This window comes from Tachyglossus aculeatus, chromosome 21 (genome assembly GCF_015852505.1).
Source record: "Tachyglossus aculeatus isolate mTacAcu1 chromosome 21, mTacAcu1.pri, whole genome shotgun sequence".
Classification (NCBI taxonomy): Eukaryota; Metazoa; Chordata; class Mammalia; order Monotremata; family Tachyglossidae; genus Tachyglossus; species Tachyglossus aculeatus.
In genome coordinates, this window is record NC_052086.1 from 34,981,163 (window position 1) to 34,994,734 (window position 13,572).

The 13,572-nt window shown below is 48.0% G+C and overlaps 1 protein-coding gene across 1 annotated transcript in view; it reads right to left on the reverse strand.

Moving 5' to 3' along the window:
- The window catches only part of FBRSL1 (fibrosin like 1), an 809,814-nt gene that overhangs the window by 523,771 nt on the left and 272,471 nt on the right, over positions 1-13,572 (reverse strand). Inside the window, 1 exon segment of the mRNA XM_038762874.1 lies at positions 9,379-9,579. Coding sequence (XP_038618802.1) covers positions 9,379-9,579 — 201 coding nt within the window.

Genomic DNA, 13,572 nt, shown 5'->3' on the forward strand with positions numbered 1-13,572 from the left:
CCGGCTCCGCCACTTGTCAGCTGTGTGACTTTTGGCAAGTCACTTCACTTCTCTGAGCTTCAGTTACCTAATCCGTAAAATGGGGATTAAGACTGTGAGCCCCCCGTGGGACAACCTGATCACCTTGTAACCTCCTCAGCGCTTAGAACAGTGCCTTGCACATAGTAAGCGCACGCTTAATAAATGCCATTATTATTATTATTATATGGGATCTTGACTGCCTAACCTAGCCCTGAAAACAGATTCCCTTGGACTCTTTGACCTCAATCAATCAAACCCCTAGCAGAGCTGCCCCAAAACCTCAAAGCCTAATTGATAATTTCTGGGGCAACTGTCAAGAAGATGGAAACTTTCGGCTCTGGACTCCTGCCCAGCGTGCCTTGCCCTTCCTCATTACCAATCATGCCCTTCCTGTCTGCCCCATGCCACATTTCCGTCAGAATAATATTAAGACTCACCTTCTCCAAAAAGAAGACCTTGGTATTTTCTCTCATTTCACACTTCTGGGAAAGGCAACTCACTCCCCATACTGAATATGGCAAGGCCTTAAAATAACTTTAATGGTAACTTCATGTTTGTGGACTGGTTTGGTGTCTGCCAGCCGGGAACCAGGGGGATGGAGCAGATGACCTCTCAACCCTATGGTTCTCTGATTGTTTAGATCTTTAAGTACTGGTGGCAATCTAATTAAGGAAAGTCCAGGAATTTCATTTCTGGGACATTCATAAGAGAAACCCAATCCTCCTTAAGCTCCAAGATATTGATTAGGAGGCATTCATATCCTGGCAGAAAAGAATGATAGCTTACAGGGGTTACCCAACATTTTGTTCGTTTCTTTAAAACACCTTGCATATTGACAGTAAGCAAATTCATTTCACCAGCTGAAAGGCTGGGGCCTTTAAGGATTCTAAATGTCCTCAGACAAATTAAGCGGAGAAGCAGTGTAGCCTATAGGATAGAGCATAGGCCTGGAAGTCAGAAAAACCTGGGTTCTAATCCCAGCTCCACCACTTATCTGTTGTGTGACCTTGGACAAATCACTTAACTTCTCTATGCCTCAGTTACCTCACCCACAAAATGGGAATTAAGGCTGTGAGCCCCATATGGGACATGGACCATGTCTAACCTGCTTAACTTGTATCCACCCCAGCACTTAGAATGGTGCCTGGTACATACTGAGCGTTAAACAAATATGATGAAAATAAAATTAAATTTACATTGACCGAGATCTAGGGATGAGACCCAGCAAACACACCAACAGCTGCTGTTGCTGCTCCATTTCAGTCCATCATCATTACTGAGGAAAATAAAAATTACAGTCTTTTGTCTTCCCTGGGGCTGGGATGATGGAGAAAAAGAGAGATGGAGGGGAAAGAGGGAAAGAGAAAGGAATGAGACAGAGAGAGAAGGAGAAAGAGAGGTAAAGAGGGAGAGAGAAGGATCAAGAGGAACAGAGAGGGAGAGGGGAAGAAGGAAGAGAGGAACAAGAGGAAGACAGGGAGAGAGGATAGAGGAAGAGAGGGAGAGAGGATAGATGAAGAGAGAAGGAGAGAGGAAAAGAGAGGCCAGAGAGAGAGGGACATATAGAGGGTGAGAGAACATGGCACTGTGTTACCCAATTAAATAACTGGAGGAAAAGAGATGCAAGCTGTTATGGCTTTCTGTAAATTACTTCATGTAATTAAATCCTCTCCTCTAAATTACAAACCATTTAGCTCTCCTTTTATAGCCATGTAAGCAATGACCACTAGCAACCTCTTTATGGAGTATGAACCCATAAAAGTTGTTAGCAAATGAAATTTCCTCACTGGCTCCTCATCTTGGGGATGCTGGCGGAATGAGATCCCCTCAAACCTACTCAAGGATCAAGGTTGCATCTCCTCCAGAGACCCAGCCGAAATCCAGAACTTACTGTGCTCTCAGAGCCTGACTGCCCTGTCCAACAAACCCACAAGAGGAGTTAGGAAACACAAAGGGAAACAGAGGCTTCTGGGGTGACATTCAGCTTGGATAACACTCTCCTCACCAATGCATATGTCGGGAGAGGGCAAGTCTGAGCACCCTGATACAGATCAGGGGCCAGAGGGGCAAAAAGACAGTTAGGTGTTTGAGGACTCATGGCCATGTCCACCCTGGGCCATTAGCACACTCCTGGGGTGCCTGTTCTTTGGAGGGGGAGGGAGGGGGACACTCAGGACCTTTAGACCTAGAAGCGACTGAGTTTAGTAAAAGGGTGAGAAATGTCCAGGGAACACATCCAGAGGAGGTGTACACCAATCCAGGCCATTTGGTGGGAGATGGTGTGAGAGGGGGAATTGTCCTAAGTGATTTGGTTCAAACCTGAAGTGGTTTCCCTGGTTTAAACTCTGCCTTGATGGACAGCCTGGGAGCAGATTCCCGGCTTCCTGCTAGTCTATCCAATGTCTTACTCTGGCTCAGGTGCTGAGAAACCATACCTGGGCCTTTATCCGCTAGACTCAAAGAGTCTTGAGGGCAAGGATCATGTCTACCAACTCTATAATACCCTCCTAACTGCTTAGTACAGTGCTCTGTGCCCAGAAGAAACTCCCATGCCCTAGTGGAAAGAGCCCAGGCCTGGGAGTCAAAATGACCTGTGTTCTAATCCTGGTTCTGCCACTTGTGCATCATATGACCTTGGGCAAGTCACTTGGCTTCTCTGGGCCTCTGTTTCCTCATCTGTAAAAACAAGGATTCAATATCAGTTCTCCCTCCTCCTTAGACTTTGAGTCTTTCATTCATTCATTCAATTGTATTTATCGAGCATTTACTGTGTGTACAGCACTGTACTAAGTGCTTGAGAGAGTACAATGCCACAATAAACAAATTCCCTTCCCAAAGTGAGCTTACAGTCTAGTGGGGGGACAGCGACTGTGGCCAATCTGATAATCTTGAATCTACCCTGGGCTTAGTACAGTGCTTGGCAGATAGTAAGCACTCAACAAGAAGCATAATTAAACACCACTGGTTGACTGATTCATTCTCCTTCTCAAGACCCCTGCTGCTGAGGGTCCTGACAGTCCCCCATATTGGGCAGACCCAGTCCATCCCAGTAACCTTCGGTTCAAGTCCACGAGTACCTGGACCTACTGTGAGTGGGGCAGAGGTTTATGGGGTGCCCAGAAACCAGAACTGGCAGCACGCCTCCCCTCAGCCTCAACTCCTTTATGCCTCCTTGGTCAAAAGAGCAAGGGCTTTGATCCAGGGATTTTGAGGACTGGATGCAAGAGGCACAGGGGCCTGGAATGAACTAGCTCTGTTACTCATCATGTCTACAATTACATGATAATAATAACAGTAGTATCTGTTAAGGACTTACTATGTGCCAAGCCTTGTAATAAGGGCTGGGGTAGATGATCATGTCCCACATGGGGCTCACAGCCTAAGTAAGAGGGAGAAAAGGTATTGAATCCCCATTTTGCAGATGAGGGAACTGAGACATAGAGAAGTGAAGTGACTTGCCCACGGACACAAAGCATGTAAGTGGTGGAACTGAGATTAGACCCCAGGTCTTCTGACTCCCAGGCCTGTATTCTTTCAATTAGGCCCACCTTGCTTCTCATGGTGGTGTTTGTTTCATACTTACTATGTGCCAAACACCATACAAAGCCTTGGGGAAGCTACAAACCCCAGGACATGAATGTATAGATCTGTAATGCATTTACGTAAGTATGTATGTATGTATATTAACGTCTGTCTCCCCACTTAGACTGTGAGCTCATCGTGTGTTTTGCACACATTAAGCACTCAGTAAATATGACTGACTGACTGAATGAATAAATGAAAGGTAATCAGGGAGGACACAGTCCCCATCCTACATGGGACTCACTATCTTTCAGTCAGTCCTTTCAAGAGGGGCTGGGAATTTTCTCTCTCAACCTTTAGTCCATATTAACAGGGCCAATCACCTGCCTCCAGTTCTAACAGTCATCAGAGAGGTGTTATTTCAGGCCTGTATCCTACTGAGAGAGCTGCCCTCCTTCAGCTCCCAACAAGGCCCCATGGCCAGTGAACCACTGGCATCTGTAAGACAGATAAACCAGCAAAGGGATCTCCCAGAATTCATTTTGTCTTAGCAAACAGTTTTAAACGTATCAAGAATAACTCAGATAGAGTGAGGAGCCATTTGTGATAAGAATTCAAAGCAGTTGAGGGTGACTTGAGGACAAAGAGCTGGTTTGGGTCGGCCGCTTTCTCTGTTTTACAGGCCTTATTTTCCTGTGTGATATGTACATGTTCCACATTCATCACAATAACGATAATTATTATGGCATCTGCTAGGCACTTACTATGTGCCAAGCACTATTCTAAACACTGGCGTAAAGACAAGTTAATTGAGTTGAACACAGTCCCTGTCCCACACGGTTCTCACAGTCTAAGAAGAGGGACAACAGTTATAATAATAATGAAAATTATGGTATTTGTTACCCATTTTTGTTACTAATACCCATTTTCCAACCAAGGAAACCAACACCCAGAGAAGTTAAGTGATTTGTCCGTGATCACACAGCAGGCAAGAGATGGACACGGAATTAGAACCCAGGTCCTCCGATTCTTAGGCCTGTGCTTGTGACATTAGGCCATGCTGCTTCATCAGAGAATCCACCTCCCGTCAAACTGACAGTTTCACTAGCGAAAACCACGTGGGTGGATTTGGCCCTTCTCGCTTATTCCCATTCCTTTTTCAGAATCTTGTACGATTTCAGGAAAGAGTTTCAGTGATCCACCTTCTTTGTCACTCCCTCTCTGGCAGACCCTCGGTTGGGAGTGTGTGCCCGGGCCCCCTCGGTGCTATTTACCCCTCCAGTTTGGGTATTGAAAAAGGACACCTCAGTGCAGCCTCTATTTGTGCCTATAATATCAGCTACTCTGTAACCAGTCCTGCACGATGACTGCATTGATGTCTCCTCCCCAGGCCTCCCCTCCCCCTGGGTGAGGCGGACACACTGGTGCCCACCGGTGGTGACGCTTTCTTTTTTGCAGAGACAGTGGAGCTCTGCTCAATACTTCCTTCGAGCTTGGAAACGGAAGATGGAATATAAAACGTCTCACCCGGACTTAATGCAGCTTTTTAAATTAGCTCCTGACAGTGCAAACAGATTGCTATTGATTGAAATGAGGCTGATTTTAGGCCTTGGATTAGCAAGCCTAATGACTAAATACTGTCTTCCTCATTTCGGCACTTTGTGCTGCAAACTCCCAGTGGCTTTTCAGGCAGCTGTGAATTCCTTGCACTTGTAGATTGCAGAGAGGAGAGGGGGAAGCCATCTGTGTCTTCACTTCCCAGTCCTCTTGGCTTGAACTAAAGTCAGCCCCAGCCATTATCTCCTCCCCAGCATTCTCACTCCTCCACCCCCACCCCACCTCCATGAACAATTCTGTATCTCTTAGAGTAAAGCCACAGAGGAGCAGAGTGACCTAGAGGATAGAGAATGGGCCTGGGAGTCAGAAGGAACTGGGTTTTAATCCAGACTCAGCCACCTGTCTGCTGTGTGACTGCTGAAGTCACTTCACTTCTCTGTGCCTCAGTTACCTCATCTATAAAATGGGGATTAAGACTAGGAGTCCTATATGGTTTAGAACAGTGCTCAGCACTTAGAACAGTACCTGGCATATAGTAAGCGCTTAACAAATACCATAATTATTATTATTATTACTGAATGGGAAAGGGACTGTGTCCAACCTGATCAACTTGTATCTACTCCAGCGCTTAAAAAAACACCAGGCACATAGTAACCGCTTAACAAATACTATTAAAAAAAAAAAAAGGAATCTAGGTCCCAGTCTGCATTCCCAAAGACTTCCAGGTAGCCTGGCGGCTTTAAAATCAAACCCATCAGCTGGTCTTCCAGCTGCTACTGACACATCTCAAATCACCGGATCTCTTCAGGGTACTCAAAGGACCCTGCTAGGGTTGTCCACTGCCTTCAGGTCCAACACATGGGAGAGATTCAATACTCCAAGCCAAAACTCATTTGAGCTCATTCCCTGCAGCACTGGGAACTTGGCCAACCAACTGGTACCTTCAACATGAAAACCAGAACGCCTAATAGACAGGAAAGCAGAAGGAAAGTTGGTGACCAGCCCTGGATGGTCATCCAAACCAACCCATTAAAATCAATCAATGGTCTTTATTTGGAGCTTACTATGTGCAGAGCACTGCTCTAAGCGCTTAAAAGGAAAAATGGCTGGAGTGAGAAAATTCCATCAGCTTCACCCTCTAAGGTGTTATTAGCAATAAGAACAATAGTGATAATAAATTTTAATGGCATTTGTTATGTGCTTACTACATGTTCAACACTAAACTAAGGGCTAAGGTAGATAAAAGGCAATCAGTTTGGCACAGTCTCTGTCCCACATGGAGCTCAAAGTCTAAGAGAGAGGGGAAACAGGTTTTTAATCCCTGTGGAGGTGGATGGACAACCACTGGAGGTTCTTGAGAGGGGGGAAGCATGGGCTGAACATTTCTGTAGTAGTTTTTGCAAGTTTTCTTTTTCCCTCCAGGCTCACTGGACTTTCTCGTCTCTATCCCCTCCCCGTGGCCCCCCTACATCTTGAACATGGCAGCCTGAAGCTGGAACTCCTGGCTCCAGTGACCGCAGGACATGTTCTGAGGAGGTGGGAGACCTCTGCTCATAAGCCTATTTAATCAATAGCCTACAATTTCCACCACTCCCTTTCATTTTTCAAATCAACAGCCCAACTCCTAAGGGCCCTTGAAGCTCCACCCACCCCATGTCCCTGGCCATAGATTCTGACCTCCATCTGGTACAGACAGAGGCTTCGGGCCTGACAGCCCTGGAAACCACTATTTCCCCTGGAATTTCTGACTCAACTGCCCACATTCCCATAGCCGCTGTGGGGAGGGGCAGGCTGGCAAATAGCAGGAAGTCTTTCTGGCCTTTTGGATGTTACCAACTCTGTTGCATTTTCCTCTCCCAAGTGATCAATAAATATGACTGATTGAGTGAGCAAGGGAGTGAGGGTTGTGGAAAGCTACCCAATGTTGGGGCCTCATGGATTCAGCAGTAAAAATACCCCCACCCCTCACTGCTTCATTTGTCTTTGACACCCCTGCAGGGGGGAAAAGCTTTGGGGCATCAAACTACCAAGCGGCAATATGCCCCCTGCCCTGCCTCCCAGGGGGTGGAATCATCACAATCTCCTGCCCCACAATGCCCTGCCCCTGGGGAGCAGAAACTCCAAGCTTAGCCAAAGGGAACTAAGAATGTTGACATTTGCCTTGTCAAAAGGACTGACACGTTAATCTAATTGCTTAAATAAAGCAGAAAACTGGGCCCTTGAACCTGCTCACCATGCTATGCCTTTCAACGAGGATTAGCGGAGCGTCATAATTATAATGTTCAATTTGATTGATTAAGGGCCAGGGCATCAAAGCCGGCCCGGGAACAATGGCCCCAGCCGGATGGATGGATGGACGCTTCAAGGAGATGCAGGCCCGGCTTCAAATAGCAGGTGTCAGCACAATTAACCGAACCGTATAGACACAACCGGCAGGGCCAGGACAGAGATTAAACACAAACACTTTCAAAAAACAATAAAATGTGGGGGTTGGGAGGGATAGAAGCCTTACAGTCTCAAAAAGGAAAAGGGCTCCGGTTCTAGTCCACTCAATAGGAGTTGAATGGCAAGAAGTACATGGGTGGTGGGCAGGGTCCCCTTCCTCAGGCTAAGAGAGACAGACACACACACATTCTCTCTCTCCCTCCCTCCCTCCCTTTCTCTCTCTCTCTCTCTCTCTCTCTCTCTCTCTCTCTCTCTCTCTCTCTCTCACCCCAGCACCAGAGGCTCTGTGCCCTGAGAATTCCATGGATGCTGTATACGGTCACCCTCCTCAGGCTAAGAATCTCTCTCTCTGCTTCTCTCCTCCCCACTATCCACCCACCATGCCCTCTCACGCCAAACCCCAGCACCACAGGCCTTTCTTTTGTGGACCAGTTATGCTCAAGCAGAGGACTGGTCACTTGTATTATATCTGCTGATCCCCCTCCTCCACCTTTTTTAGTATTTGTTAAGTGCTCACTGTGTGCCAGAAACTCTATTAAGTGCTAAGGTAGATACAAGATAATCAGTTTGGACACAGACCATGTCCCACATGGGGCTCACAGTATTAATCCCCATTTTACAGTTGAGGTAACTGGACCACAGAGAAGTGAAGTGACTTGCCCAGGGTCACATAGCAGACAAGTGGCTGAGCTGGGATTAAAACTGACTCCCAGGCCCGTGCTCTATCCACTAAGCCAACACACTCTTTCCTCACAAAGCTCCTGTGGCCTAATAAGCATAATAATGAATAATAATTATTATTAGTAGTAGTAGTACTTGTTGAGCACTCACTGAGTGCAATACACTATACTAAGTGCTCAGGAAGTTCAAAACAAGAAAAGTTCTACAATCCCTGCCCACAAGGAGCTGGCCCTCTAACAGGGCTTAGACGGGTCAAAGCAGCCCTTCGTATTCCTGGTCAAGACGGCAGCTCTCCACTGTAGGGGAAGGGCAGCCCTGCTTGGAGGGGCAGAGAAGCTGAAACATCTTCAGTTCCAAGTCCCATAATGCCCTTCAGCTCATCTTCCTGTCCAGGCTGCACCTACTGCCTGGAAAAAGCCCAAAGCTAGTCCAGAAAAACCCCAAGAACTCTACAAGTTTGACACCCTAGGGTTCAAGACAAAGAGGCGGGGATAAAGAAATTCCATGTCTAAGAAGTAGACTGAATTTAAGCTAGGGTTAATCCATCTGATAAAATGTAGACAGCTTGGTTTGGTTGAACTGAGCATTCAGAGAGGTTGGGAATATCATGCAAGAAAGCTTGGCATCTCATTGTGCAGGGGCCAATGGTGCAACAATAAACTGAATGGGGTCTCTTGACTGCCGGACCCCTGAATCTGTCAGTGAACAACCATTATTTCTTTGTGATCAGAAGACTGAAGTGACTAAGTGCCACCAAGTGCCCGCCCACTGCCTCTTGCACCTGTCAGTAGCTCAGCTCCGCCGGAGGCCTAGAGACTCAACATCGAAGGCAGGGACGACCTGCTCTGTACGGTTCAAGTTCTTGCCCGTCTTGGGGCAAGGTCATAACGAGACCTGCGCCAGGGCCTGAATGGAGCAGATGAGCAGCACTGCCCAGGCCACCTGGTCCCCAGCCTCAGGATGGCACAACACAGACGTTTCCCCTTGCCAACAACAGCCCCAGTCCACCCATCCCACACAGTGCCTCCTCACAGATCCACCTCTCTGCCCTTCTCGGCCCAGAGCTCGGGTGAGGATGGGAGACCCAGAACAGACCCCCATAACTGAATCCAAGAGGGAGCTGTGCTGGGGGCCCGAGGCTCCCTGGCCTACCTGCTTGGAGATCTGCAGGGAGAATTTCTTCTTCACTCGCTCCTTGCCCCGATCGGGCTCCCGCTCCGTGCTGCCGGCATCATGGGTGCGTCCGTTCTCGCTGGGCTCCGCCGACAGGCAGTTTTCAGATTCTCGGGCTTTCTTATTAGGATGCCTCTCCCATTTTTCCTTGCGCTCCTGGGGCTTCAGTGACATATCCTTCTGCAGCAGGTGAGAAAAGAGGGAGCAGAAGGATGTGTGTGATGAGAAACCTTTACAACCAGTCCCACCATCACCACCCCGACTCATCACAAGATCTCCTTCTTGCATTGGTTCCAGTGCACACTTGGCCTATCCAACTGGGATCACCCACGCCCCCAACTCCCAGCCTCACTGATGTCAAGTTGTAAAGGCACTGAGCCCTGTTCTTCCACTGGGGAGCTCAGTGGTCCACAACACATCCACAAGTGGTAGAGAGGAAGCATGGCCTAGTGGAAAGACAATGGGGATAGGAGTCAGGAGATCCGAATTCTAATTCCGGTTTGCCACTTGCCTGCTGGGTAACCTTTGGCAGGTCATTTAACTTCTCTGAATCTCAGTTTCCTCACCTGTAAAATGGTGATCAATTGCCTATTCTCCCTCCCTCTTAGACTGGAATCACAATATGTGATAAGGACTACTATTAATCTGATTGTCTTGCATCTACCCCAGTGCGTGGTATAGTACTTGGCACATAGTAAGTGCTCAACAAATATCATTATTATTATTATTATGTTATTATTACTAATAATAAGTAACCACCCCCACAACTCCTGTGTCCTCCATTTATCACTGAGTTAAACTCCTTCCAGAAGAAAACTGACAGTGGGGCAGTGGTCTGCCCTGCCTTACCCACCCAGGGGCACCTGAAGTGCTCTGACCAAATACCATCATTATTATTACCTTACCCAGGGTCACACAGTGGGCAAATGGTAGAGACAAACCTACTGCAGGAGTCCTCAGAACCTAGAGCAGGTAACAGAGGACTGACCTTCTCTACCCAAGAACCACTGTTTTCCTTCCCGGGCTCCTCTAAGTAGTAATACCACTTCCAAGCGCAAGACCCAAGGGCTGGAGCCTCGCTGCAGAAAGGCCGAGTGCTTAAAATAAAAATACTGGACATGAGGCGCCTGGTCCCATGCCAGTGTCAGCTGAAAATGGGATTGTCTGTACTCCTCAGGGAAACAGCATGGCCTGGGTGTCAGAGGACCTGATCTAAGCCCAGCTCTGTCACTTGTCTACTGTGTGACTCTGGGCACATCTCTTCACCTCTCTGTGCTTCAGTTTGCCTCATCTGTAAAATGGAGATTAAACCCTACTCCCTCTACTTACACTGTGAGCCCCATGTTGGGTAGAGACTGTGTCCAATCTCAATGTCTTGTATCTACCTCAGCATTTAGTACAGTGATTGGCAAATAGTAGGCGCTTAACAAATACCATAATTATTAGAAAAACTGAATGAACAGCCCCCAAATTGGGTGGACTGTCAGTTTATTCATTCATTCAATCGAATTTATTGAGCACTTACTGTGTACAAAGCACTGTACTAAGCGCTTGGGAAGTACAAATCAGCAACATATAGAGATGGTTCCTACCCAACAATGGGCTCACAGCCTAGAACAGGAGAGACAGGCAAAAAAACACATCTAAGGGCTGGTAGATTGTTGAAGTTAACACCAGCGTTGCTTTATCTGACTGCTGGAATTAGTACTGGCCGACAAACACTTCAAGAAGTCCCAGGACTCCCGCTTGGTTGTGTCTTTCACACCATCGCTCAAGTGTCAAAGATCCGCTCTTTCCGAGGGGACCTTGGAGACATTCTGGCCTCGTTAATTTTTCACGGGAACTAATTGGACGTGTGTGCGTGTGTGTGCGTGTGTGTGCGTGTGTGTGTGTGTGTGTGTTTCTGTTCTTCCTGCAGAAAGATGGGCAGGGAGACAGATTTCCCTGGGGAAACCTTCTTTTTCTGGCCTGGAACACCTCGCCAGCCACAACCCCTACCCCAACCCCTTCCACTCCCTGCCTCCATGACAACATCAACATTCAAAAACCAATCACATCCAGAAACCATAGCTCTGTTCTCTGGCTGAGGTATGTAGCCATCATTCTATCAGCCTCCCTGACACCAGGGCCCAACCCCAGAGGCTTGTAAAGCCAGCCTGCCTTTGTGGGGGGGAAGAAGTGGGCAGGACTGCCCCCTCTGTCCCAGGGACAGGAGGGAGAGGAGGCCGGACCTCAGAGGGTTTCACTCCTCAGGCTGCCACGCAAGGGCTCTGACGCATAGCACGCTGTAGCCAATGGCTTCCTTCCCTGGAACACGACGGGCCCAGGACGTTAGTCAGAGGCTGGCCGGGTGAGGAGGGGCGGGTGGGGAGGGGCAACCTTTGGCTCCTAGGCTTGCCTCCGGTTCCTCCCAAAGAGACCCACCTCACTGGAGAGGCCCTGGGGCATGCCACCAGGACATGCCACAGGGCCAGAACAAGCATCCAATAGTGTCTTCTAATTACGAGTGCACACACCTCTACACCTCACAGCCCCTCCTCCCCATCCACGCAGCACCCTCCATCCCCACAGTTCCCTCAACCACCTATGGCCGCAGGTCACCTTTCCCAGCAGCACCTTGGGTTCCCACCAGGGGAGAAGGTGCAGCTTGTAGTCAGACCTGAAAATGGATCCAGAAAGGTACTGAGACCCCATGCCAGGCTCTGCCCACATTTCTGTGATCGGCCAGGTACAGAAGGGGTTTGCTATTCACTGGGAAGACTGAGGTCTCTGAAGGCAACTGAGGAAGGCCTTGAGGGCTGGATTTGGAGAAGCTGCCCCGGTAAGCCACACTGGCCTGTCCCAGAAGTGACATCCCCAAATCCCTTAAACCCAAGGCCAAAGTCATCACTTGGCACCACCAAGGAGCTCAAAGGCTGCATGTTATTTCCATCGGGGACCATCACAAAAGGCTTTTTCTTTTTTTTAATGGTATTTATTAAGTGCTATGTGCCAAGCACCGTACTCAGTGCTGGGGTACATACAAACTACTCAGGTTGAGCACAGTCCCTGCCCCACACAGAGGTTACAATCTAAGTAGGAGGGAGAATGGTTATTGAATCCCCATTTTACAGATGCGGAAAATGAGGCCCAGAGAAGCTGAGTGAATTTTCTGAGGTTACACAGCAAGAAGAGCATTCATTCATTCATTTGTATTTATTTAGTGCTTACTGCATGCAGAATACTGTACTTAGCACTTGGGAAAGTATAATAAACAATAAACTGTGACATTCCCTGCCCACAACGAGCTTACAGTCTAAGGAGGGGCGGGGGAGGTGGAGACAGACATCAATACAAAAAAAATGTATGTATATATACACACATATACATTCATTCTTTCATGCATTCAATCGTATTTATTGAGCGCTTACTGTGTGCAGAGCACTGTACTAAGCTCTTGGGAAGTACAAGTTGGCAACACATGTATGATATGTAAATAAGTGCTGTGGGGCTGGGAAAGGGGGAAGAGCAAAGGGAGCAAGGCAGGGTGACGCAGAAGGGAGTGGGAGATGAGGAAAAGTGGGGCTTAGTCTGGGAAGACCTCTCAGAGGAGATGAGCCTTCAAAAAGGCTTTGAGGGGGGAGAGAATAATTTTTGGTTTTGAGGAGGGAAAGCATTCCAGATCCTCTGACTCCCAAGCTCATGCTCTTTCCATTAGGCCACAACTGCTCCTTTGAAACTGTCACTGGGGAAGTGATGGTTTTGGAAACCTCAAAGGCCCCTCCAGTTCCATAAAGTGTTTGAAATTTTTCTTCAGGGTTCAGAAAGCTCAAGCTCTCTTACCCTTTGGCTAATCCCCTCCTGCCCCAGGCCCTCTCCTGGACACTCGCTGATTCTGTCTGCTTGTTTCCCAGTGTTCCATGGCCCAAAGACGATGAACTGTGGAGGGTTTGGGCGAGTCAATCAAGCTGCAAGGGTGCCACATGTCAACAGCAGTAGCTTCTCCTGCTGAGGAAATGCACAGAAAATGGGGATTTCCCCACACATTAGTCCACTGTGGGTTTGAGGTTTCCCCTGCATGAGGTGGATGAAATATTAATTATGGCAAAGCCAGAGGATGAGAAGCCGTATGGCCTAGTGGAAAGAGCACAAGTCTGGGAGACAGGAAACCTGGGTTCAAATTCCAATTCTGTC